At 35.9% G+C, this 11,058-nt stretch overlaps 1 protein-coding gene across 1 annotated transcript; it reads right to left on the bottom strand.

Annotated features, from left to right (window-relative positions):
- Positions 1-202: 202 nt before the first annotated feature.
- Positions 203-10,097, bottom strand: LOC142527848 (protein transport Sec1a-like). The gene is made up of 21 exons (XM_075632824.1): positions 9,921-10,097; positions 9,337-9,395; positions 7,633-7,714; positions 7,209-7,287; positions 6,097-6,147; positions 5,892-5,988; positions 5,751-5,783; positions 5,382-5,510; positions 4,690-4,881; positions 4,516-4,599; positions 4,348-4,446; positions 4,159-4,229; positions 3,563-3,659; positions 3,205-3,330; positions 3,020-3,115; positions 2,501-2,617; positions 2,297-2,374; positions 1,468-1,682; positions 1,220-1,310; positions 1,021-1,110; positions 203-515 (listed from the first exon to the last, which is right to left on the bottom strand). The coding sequence occupies exons 1-21, from the start codon at positions 9,991-9,993 to the stop codon at positions 462-464; spliced, it is 2,013 nt and encodes a 670-aa protein (XP_075488939.1). The 5' UTR covers positions 9,994-10,097; the 3' UTR covers positions 203-461.
- Positions 10,098-11,058: the final 961 nt, after the last annotated feature.

The following is an 11,058-nucleotide window of genomic DNA, read 5'->3' on the forward strand; positions in this document are numbered from 1 at the left end:
ATAGATGCATCGATAAATAACATATTCAATTAAAGAGAAACTAAGATTTACTACATCAATTACCCATAGAAAAAACAGTGCATAAATGGGAATTCAATTCTAAATTTATTTACTACATCAATTACCCATAGAAAAAACAGTGCATAAATAGGAATTCAATTCTAAATTTCAATACCCGTTTGGATTTCTCCTTAAAAACATGTTGAGCAGGAACAATAAAAAACACTCATCGAGCCAACCATTTGGCTGTTTCGTATACAGATTACATCATGATCATTGTTTTCGGAACAAGTTAGGTTTACAAATGCACGAAACAGGAGACCATGAATAATGGCAGCACCAGGGTGCCTGATCCGCACTATAGCATCAACCGTTGATTTGAAATGCCATGGTAGTGGTGCAAATTGGATGAATCTGCTGTTCTTTACGAAATCTACGTCTTGCAAGTGCTTAATGACCCTTCAAATTCTAATGGCATCTATAGAAAGTTCCTTTTCTGACAAGAGTTTAAGTTTCTGTAGAACAACACGAGAGTGTAAATTTTAGAATTACAATTCATCTAAATATTTGATAATGTAAATAAGTTGCAGATGACATTTCAAATTCACGGTTCTGATGTTGGATAATGGAATGACATCTCAATCCAAGGTATCATGATCAAGAAAAACATGTGAATACCGATTTTTTTCCCCTTGAAAACAAAAACGTTAACAAACTGCTTCTACTATCTCTTGCATAAAACAAGCAACGGGAAAAAAAAATTTTAAAATAACTACAGTTTGATTCTTGCCACCTAAATATCAGATGTTCACTCGAAATACTTCCTTGTAAAGCTCTAATCCCTTAGGAAGGTAGAACTGCACTGACGGTATCAAATCGGTTATTTATTTTCCCAACTGTCCTTCTATCAAACTTTAACTCATGCATATTTGCTTTGCAATAAAATTTGTGTTATTGCTGACAGTTTGAGCCTAAAAGGACTAATGAAAAGAAATAGAATGTGGGGAATGCAATGTTTACCGTAATATATTGAGGTGGATCATCCATACTAGTTGTTCCAAGGACTACTTCTCTCTTTAATTTTGTTGTAAGTTTATGGCATACCCTCAGCTGAATACAAAACAGAAACAAAGTCATCCGCATAAATCCTACACTGCAAAACTAAAAGCTGAAATAGCACCTAAAGAAAGAAAAAACGAAAAAAAAACAGAGGTTTTACCTCAGATCTAGTTGCCCCGCCAATTATGAATACGAAAATGCGCTGTCCCATCTTCTTGAAGTCACCAGATGCATTTCTCAAAACCGAGTCACTGGGAAACCATATCATAGAAGAAAATCAAAAGAGTGGATTGTTTCTGAATGGTGCAAAAGTATGATATAGATCTAAATAAGAACTCAGATGAGCAAGAATTATCCTCCGAGACAAACCAATATTTTAGAATCACCAGAAAATTAAAAGTGGTTTACCTTGAATATCCATCATCGGATGAGCGAGGTCGGGCCCATGTTGCAGTTCGTCTTGATCTCATGGAGTGTGGAGCAGTAGATTGACCTGTTCTAGCTGATGCTGCTTGTGAAGCTACACTAGCCCGTTCTTTCCCATTACCTGGAGGACTAGGACTATTCATGCATTGGAACTCATCCTTTGGCAATTCTCCTTTACTCAACTGTTCAATTAATTCCTGGAAAAAAAAAAACCGAATCAAAACACTCCATTTGTTTAACACCCGCAAATAAGCGAAGGATTTTGAAAGCTACCATGATTGTGGTGGGATATATAATTGATTATGATGCATTATGTAGTTAGTCATTATCAGGTCAGGAATCTGAGGCTACTTGCATTCAAATAACATCTATTTTCAGGTGAACTCTCCACTTCTTTTAGTGGAAGTTTATTCAGTCATTTAATGTGGTGTTGAATTGTGTCTACTTAGATGTTGGATGGTGTCATTTCTGCATATAAAACGGGTGAAAAATGCTAGGAATATTTTCATCATTACTCATGAAGTCACAAAATAGTATGACAACAAATTTCTGAGAAAAGATTAGCATAATAACAATGTCAAGATGTTATTGGAAGAAAACAATTATTAAGGTAAACACTTTCTAAAAATCATGGAATTTTCCCACCCCATCATGGTTATGACAGCACCAACACATGCAGTCACACTCTCACGAAACTGATAGCACAAAAATTATGATAATTTTCACAGTACAATTCATTGCAGATTCTAAATATTCTGTATATATTTTCTATTCAAACTCAAGCAGCATGTACTGTGATGTTAAACGAAACCTCTATGACGGGATAAAAGCGAGAAAGTGCCCATGTCTCGTCCTCTCCGGTTCGATCCTTTCTTGCTGCTTGCTTCCTCTAATAAGCAAACAAAACTAGAGACTATCAGGGATAGGCCTCATTTATAGAATGATGCCATGGTTCACCAGTAGCTATATGCAGTTGTCTAGTAGCTATATGCAGTTGTCTAGTGAAAGGAATTACCTTTGCCGAATCAAACTTCAGAGAGAAAGTCCCATGTGAAGTCTTTTTTGCATCTGTTCCTTCAAGCAATTTCATATTTTTCACGGCCTTCATGTCCTCACATGATAATTTTGCCAACTGAAGAAACAAAAGTTTTCTTGATATAAAATTTACCCAGGGAACAAAATTCCCCTCCAAGCTCGACAAATCAACATCCAACTTTGCTCTAAGGCAACTTCAAGGCATGGACTTCATTAATTTTACTACGAGGTTAAGTGGTTGAGTCAGGCTTCCACATGTGCCCAAATTGATGGAAAGTATTTCTTAAAAAGATAGTTTTTAATACTTAATTCATTATCATCTTTAAGTAGTTTCAAAAAAGTCAAGAATCAGCTCAATATTTATAATATCATGAGAAAAGAAATGAAATCCATATTAGTCTAAAATTTTAATCAGTAGAATCTGTGTCATTGACACCTGTTCAAAAGTTTATATGCAAGTTCAAGGTATACAAATGTAAATTATCTCTGAAAGAAGAACCTGCATCAGTTTTAATGCTTTGTCACCCTCGAACTTTTCTGGATATACAGAAGCATACATCATCATGAGCCTCAATTTATTCTCACACATTCCTTCCTGCAAGTGAAACAAATCATTATTTTGATAGAGGTGAACCAAGAATGTAGTGGCTTGAAGGATTGCTGGGTACAGATGGTAAAAATCACCTGCTTTGTTCGTAGAAAATTAATCACTTCCTTCGTTCCTGCATCTCCAAATATAAGATCTTGTTCAAGTTGTCCAAGGTCTCGAAGGCCCGAGTCTCTGATAATTTTATTAAGTTTCCCAGCAATCTGATAGAATGATGCAGAATTGGAGTCATCAGAAGAAAAACATCAGAATTCTGTCTATCTATCGTGGCGACATGGTGTAAAGGTGAAATCATAAGGTAAATTTGCCCAATATTTCCTGCTTCTTTAAGAGTAAAAAACTTTCAAGGTTCAAGTTGTGTCTCAGGTCACATGAAGTACACATTAAATTGATTAGCAAGAGTATTCCGAGTTCATCTTTGAAGGAGAAGCAAACCTCGACATGGAGAGAGAGTTTCTCCATCTGTTCATTATACTGCGGCAATGACTGAACCATTTTCTGCAGATCTCTAGTGGATAACTCACCCCCATCTCTACGCACAAGCAGACTTGAGAATTAGATGTTGAAAAATTATAACAGATATAAGGCCAAAATTTTAAAGTATAATAAATTAAAATCTAACTTATAATATCTTATTTATCTTGCTGAAATGACATTGACCGAAGCTGATCCGATAAAAGTATGCAAGAAAATTAAGCGTAATAAACTTTTCAGATCTGGATTGTGATAGATTGGTTTCAACCCAAGTTTTACACGTAGTTTTTTGTCTATAAGAATCTCAAGTATTTTATATTTGTTGTCCTGATTTTCCATTAAATTAAGTTTCGAATTCTATTTCGTTAATGATTATGCCATTCATCATCAAAATCCCACTCTACAGAAGCAGCATTTCAAAAACATGAAAAAATCCAATAGTGACTATGTGATTCCAAAGTCTCACTCACTTTCTGCTTTGACTTCAAGACTAAGAAAACATTTTCATACTAACATATCATGGCAAAAAAAATGCACACGCATTTAACATCACAAACCTCTGTTGTAATTGTGCTGCTTTGTTCTTTGAAACAAAATTTGACATTTTTTCATGTAACCGCTCACTGGCCTGAAAATTTCAATTTGATAAAGCCCATCGACACACGAATAATGAGTAGTTGAAAGGATAATTTGTATATTAAACTTTCATGAGACTGGACATAAAAATTTGAAGTAAAAGATAGCACCTCTGCTATGTGAACATGACGGAGCTCAAGCCAGACAGGGTCGTGATCTTCCAAAAGGACTTCCTTTCTTTCAGGCTGACCACCTGATTTGCTTGGAACCTTGCATACATTATATGCATTGAAAAAAGTCCCCAGGCATCAATGAAATTTGTGTACAAAAATAGTTACCTCATGCACGTATTTATTTCCATCTAGGTCAAGCAGATCATGACACATAGCATCATAGGTCCATTCATGAATTATAGGAGCAATCTGAAACAACAGTTCCATCGATTACTTCGATAGGAAAAAAATTATAAACATAAATGTATTGCCTGGTTTTAAGCAGATAAATAGTGACACCTGATCAACTGATCTGTCCACTATAAGTAATTCACACGTTTCTGTTTGAGGAAAGTTGGGGATTGAAGATTTATACATCGATATGTTGTTCCAAATTACTGCAGCAAGCTTAGTAGGAACTAAGTCACGAGACTTGGTCATCATGGAATCTTCAAGTCCCTTGGCAGCTTTATATCTCACAAAAGGATATTCCTGAAATTGAAAAGGATAGTCTCGCATGAGATAAAAAAACAAATGATGAACATGCACTCAATATCATTTCAACAATTTTTGACATATTTCTTGTCCTTTTACGTTCTTTACCTTTGGTTTTCCTTGTGATTCTTTTTGTTCTCCCCTAAGTAGCACAACACCATGATTCAAGATCAGGTGATCTGGAAATTGTGTAAAACTATTCCACTAACAAATTGTGTGCACAGTTAATCTCTACAAACTAGTAATAGTAACTGTATACTATTGCCAAAACACTGGCAGGTCAATAAACTTAAACTATTTTTATACCTACAAAAGATTATATGGTACATATGAACTCCCATCTCTCCGTTGGTATTGGTAATAGTTAAATTTATAGCACTTAACTCTCCTATGAGAAATTGAGATGGTGAAAGAATATAAGCAAAATGGAATTTTCTAAATTTCCAAGGAGGTACGTTGAAGGATCTAGTAAAGCACGCTGATGTTTCTGTTGGTACCTTTAATGATGCAAAAACCGTAGCAATTCTTGTTGCCATTACATTCAAGCATGCATCAAATCTGCGAGAATTTCCAGAATCGTCACCATAAAGTTCTTCTAGGGCCATTTCATGATCCGTGATGAATCCCTGCAAATAGAACGCGCATACTTAGCAACCAATTACAATATTGATTATTCTCAAAAGAAAAATTTAGAAAATCACAAAAATATGACTAGGTAGAATTATTTAGCATGGAAGACCTTTTTCACTGAGCCATGCTAAGTTGCAGATGAAGTGAAGCCTAATTACGCTGCTTCTTGTTTTTACTCTTAAATACTCTTGAGTAGACATGATAAAAATGGGCAAAATGGAATGAATTACGAATACCTGACCGTCTACGGAGAAGTACTCCAAATTCATCTGCAAAATTTTCCGAAGAACAGACGATTTGTTAAAATTACTCTAGTTATCCATAACGAAGATGAGATTAGTAGAGATATTTGATGACAAAACTTGGGAGATGCCAACCTCTCTTAATGCACCGATACGTGGTAAAACACTAGTGTCATTCTTGACGCGAGCAACAAGTTCTTTTGGCACAGATGAACTGAAGTATACATATGCTCTGCAGCACAAATATTACCGGTACAAGACAGGAAATTCCAAGTCTCATCAGCACCAGATAGGCAGGAAATAAAAAAAAAATAAGTGGAATAAAATTTTGATTGCGTACTTCTTGTATAAAGGTTCTCTACCGGACATGTCAGACAAGAACATTATAACACTGTAAAGTATTCAAGGATTAATAATCAGTTCATGCATTCTCTGCCAAGTCATTCTGAATAAAATATTAATTAAAAGAGGCAACACTGTGAACAAGGTAAAAGGAGTAAATTTAAGTTTTACTCCAATAAGAAAATAAGGAGGAAAATAAAATCAGCCTCAAAAGTATTCTAGCACTAACTGAACTAGATGACAAGTAATTGTTTTTTATCTAGCATAATATTTCTGAGTGGGTCTACTACTGGACACGAATAAAGGACAGTAACATCTTCATACTTAATGCAGCATTTAATGGAAACACAAAGAAGATTAACTCACATATTAAAAATTAAAAATAAATTAAAATGGAAGTTTGAATTTCCATCATCTTCTAGGCGATTTGGAAAAGAAAACATAATTATTATCCATAAAAAAACCTTTGGCTTTGTTCGTTCTACCTCTCCAATCCAATTCCATTAAATCAACTCAAAATTCATCATTTTATCTATGCCTTCAAAAATTTAACTCAAAGATATTGTTTCAAATTTTCAGTCAAATCAGTGTCTCACATTCTAAATCCATTTCAAGCTATAATTATCACACACTTTCTCTCTCTACATTTTTCAATAATGCTGATTTTATTTCATCTTTTTCACTCACCATTCCACAATTTCAATTTATGCTACATGTTGCATCAACATTCAAAAAATATACTCAAACATTTAAAAAGTTACAAACATTTGAAAAATTACTACTAAAATCCATTTTGTAACTTTTGAGTTAAGTAAAAAATCCAACCATTTGAACCTCAGTAAGTTTGAGACATTTAGATGGTACATACAATAGATAGTCCAAGTATAACCGTAGAAGAATATGCAGTGAGGGCCAGTAATACTTTGTTTATGGTTATACCTGGCATGGGAATGTTGATAACATGATTTAAGATTACTGTTACTCGCAATAAACAATTGAAAGTTATTCTGAAATTCTCTAAGATACTATGATGAGATAAATATAACCAATTTTCCCATCATGCCAAAGTAATTCCTGTGAAAGAAGAAAATACTTAAAAGAGAAGCATACTTTTCTTTTGAAGGTTGAATGAAATATATGGCATCCATTGAAGGCAAAGGTTGTCGCCGTCTATAAAGGTCTTCCACCACTGATAAAGAGAAACGAGTACGTCAAATTGTAATGATAAGAACTTGAACACTGATAATGGAGTTTTCGAGCAACTGAAATATGTGTTTTGAAACATTATACCAAAAATATAAGTATATAACATAAGAGAAGTTAGCCAATGTAGATTGGCTAACCAATTTGTATAAAAAAAAATTAGGAATTCATATTTAATTTCGAAAAAAGTGTAGTGAAACTTTGTGGTGAAAGATCTTGAAATATATAGATGCAAAAATAAAGTAGAAAATCCCTAGCAAATAATAGTGTCATACTGAATAAAAGTGAATCTGCATCTTTCCATATACAACGGCAATGTATGAATGCTTACATGAAACTCCTTGGTCTGTAATATCTGCCATTTTGCACGAGTGTGACATCACTTTTACTGTAACTTTATCCATGATGAGTACCTGAACACAATCCTGTGGTTAAGTTGAGCATCTTAAAAAGCAAAAGGGCACAGAAAAGAAGATAATAGTGATAAAAATTTTCACTTGTAGTAAAATCTTAAGTTCGCAATTGATCATGTTTAGTGATGATGCCCCGAAACGTCGGGTCAGGGATAAGCCCCAGGACTTTCCGGGCCATGGAGCATATCCATGGTTAGTGCCCGGGCCAGGATGAGATATTCTCAGGCCAATAGCATGATAAAATGGATTTATATCTGAAGCCATTGAACCACCCGGGACATGACTCCCCCAAGATATTGAAGACCCGAGCTCTTCTGTAGTTAACTTGAGAGGCATTCTGCTCGGTCACCTCGATATGAGTGAAGTATTTAATGCAGCCGATAAACAGTGTGTATAGCCGACCTGTCTCTGACACCAATGCAAGTGGTCGGTAAATCAAGTAGTCTGGATGTGACAAGTGTGCGATTTGACATGTCAGAACAATAGGGTATAATCAGCCACCCTATTATAATTAATGCTCACACACAGAAAACGAGGTCATCATTGTATCCTCTACTATAAATACCAGGTTCTTTACTTGCATTTACCCCTCATTCAGATATTAATTCACACATTTAATACTCTCATTTAATATACACCAATCACACAGCCATCACTTGGCTACATTGGTTTTATTGCTTGAGTAACCCACTGACTTAAGCATCGGAGTGGTCACACCGGACACCCCTCCGGCGCCCATTCACGTGGTTACTTTTCTGTTCACAGATATCATAAATCGGATCAATAAGTTGCGAGATTCAAGCCAGGCGTCTAGCTCATATTTCCTTCAACATTTTGATAGTAAACTCGGCAGAGTTCCCGACCCGACTCGTCCATTTCGCCCGGGTTGCATCATTTAGAATCTCTAAGATTGATCAGTTATGTGAATACAGGTTATCAGTAAGTGAAACAAGAGTACAAACTGATAAAAATTTGGATCAATCCACTTTTCTAATCAGATCGTAGTGTACTTTGTGAAAGAAACATTCGAAACAAGCTTGAAAATTTTCATTGGGCTGAAGTCTAAAAACAGAATTTTGTAGTCCATTTCTATTTATAGGTGATACAGTTAAAAAAGAAACAATGGTCTGTAGATGAGGAAAAAATATGATTGATAACTTGGTATGGTATAAAGCTCTATTTGTGTGGCCATACATGATCTATGCGTGCGAATTGATTAACTAACTCTGTAACCTTCATTTCCATAATTTTGTTGGCCCGATTCTATGTCTTCAATGCATAATTCTCTTGAGATAGAAGGTAGAAATTATATTCCCCCTAAATTATTTCAAGACACTCTGATCAAAGAAACGTATCACAGTCAAAACAATGTCTATACGCAGCAGATTTTGGGTTCCCCAAGAATTTGGCTTAGAAGCTCGTTAACTTCAAATTATGCAGATTATTCATGAGTTCTAGTTCTCTTAAACCAGTTACGCATATAATGGCTTTTCATTCGTCTCTGGAAACGAGTTACAATAAATAAGAGAACCGATAGAGCGACATAAAAGTATCTTAGCACGAAATGCGGATTAAAAGGTTTCCTCCAAAAGAAACGTAACATGATGTGAGATAAAACATACCTTCCATGATGATCTTGAATCTCCAGATTTTGATGTTTGGAGCATTTCATACAATAAACCTTCAAAGATTCAGACCAAAAGTACCAATTACGATACTAACTAGTCTCATGTAACCTTCTTAATCAAACATTCACCACTGCCACGCAGGCATGCTCTTGAAAATTAGATAAAGCGTTCGATTACAAATAAACATACAAAATTATAATTGGCATTCGTTTCAACCATTTTTCCCAGCAAAATGGGTACCCACTGATGCGATTAACATCTCCTTAAAGCTTCTCATGATCAAAACTGTGTTAGCTAGCCAAACTGATTGGTGATTAAGTCATGATTCATGAAAACACTATCTCCACGTCTTCTAAACAGAAATCCCCATCTACCTGGCCTAATACGAAAACTTTCATTGACCCTGTTTTAGAACTCAAAAATCTGTCTCATACAAAAACACACGAAGTAAATACACTGACAGAGTAAAAAGCACGGGCATGAGTCATAACAGCACCGGACATCATAATTTACAAATATATCAATGAACACAGAGCGAAAATCTAGTCCAAATATGAAGGAAGAAGGGAGGGGCTTACGATCACGGCTAATTTGGCGGAAAGTCTTGTACTCTCCGCCGTGGGAGGAGGTTTCAGAATCCGAAAATGACATTCTATATGACCGCTTTCAGGTGCCGGAGATGAAATCTACGATTTCGAAAATGCCCTGTTTCCTGGACCGAAAGAGAGACAGATTGAGGAAGGTAGCGCGTTTTTGAAGGGAGAAGGTCGTTATGTTTGTGGGGAAGCATGTTTTGCTCCAACGGTGCAGTTCAAGAAATATTGCATCTTAGCCCTTATACTATTGCACCTCTCTACATTGCCCCTCCCTCTTTTAATTTTCTATAAATTTTGACTACATCAGTCACAAAATAAGTTTTATAAAAGCTCTTTGTGATATATCGGTTACTATATCTTTAATTAAATGCGGGCACATTTATTTCGAGGATAATATCAATGATACTCACTAGAAAATTTATGGTCCGGTTTTAGGAGGTGATAGCAGTTCGAATGCAGACCTCGATTTTACTTTAGGCCTGAAATCACGATGAAGACCGTTAGAATGGAGCCGGGAGCTTGTCCCGACGTAACCCCTCTGACGCTCAAGTCAGATACGCTTCATTCTCTTGTGTCATTGGGCACCTTCTAGATTTACATACTTTTCTGCCCGAGCTAAAAATCATCATAGCTCAATGAAGGTTTCTTAACCAGCGATTTGAAGAATTCACCTCCTCTCAGTCCTTGGGTAAAGACACTTATCATGATGTCGGGGTAGCCGCTGGTATCTCCAGCGCTGCATTGTTGAAATGCTGGATAAATTCTCGCAAAGTTTCAGTTTTTTGTTGCTTCATCACGAACATGCTTAGGTAATTTTTCTGATACCTCTTGCTGCTAGCAAATCGATGCAAGAAAGCAGTGGAAAATTCCTCGAAAGACCGTATGGAGTTGGGCTGCAGCATATTAAAACATTGTCGGGCTGATCTCATCAACGTCCACATGAACACCTTGCACCTAACACCACCTGAATATTGATGTAACAAAGTTGCATTCTCAAATCTTCTCAAGTATTCTTCTGGGTCAGTACGCCCATCATACTCTCCCACGCTTGACTGTCGAAAACTTGAGGGAAGTCCTTCCTCCAAAATTGCGGGGAAAAAAGAACTCTCTTTCTTGGGCG

This window comes from Primulina tabacum, chromosome 15, assembly GCF_025594145.1.
Source record: "Primulina tabacum isolate GXHZ01 chromosome 15, ASM2559414v2, whole genome shotgun sequence".
NCBI lineage: Eukaryota > Viridiplantae > Streptophyta > Magnoliopsida > Lamiales > Gesneriaceae > Primulina > Primulina tabacum.

Coding starts and splice junctions, on each gene's coding strand:
- LOC142527848 (XM_075632824.1), bottom strand. CDS start 9,993: ATGTCATTTTCGGATTCTGAAACCTCCTCCCACGGCGGAGAGTACAAG. Junction 7,715..9,336: donor ATTCAAGATCATCATGGAAG/GTATGTTTTATC, acceptor GATTGTGTTCAG/GTACTCATCATGGATAAAGT. Junction 1,111..1,219: donor GCGGGGCAACTAGATCTGAG/GTAAAACCTCTG, acceptor TTTTGTATTCAG/CTGAGGGTATGCCATAAACT.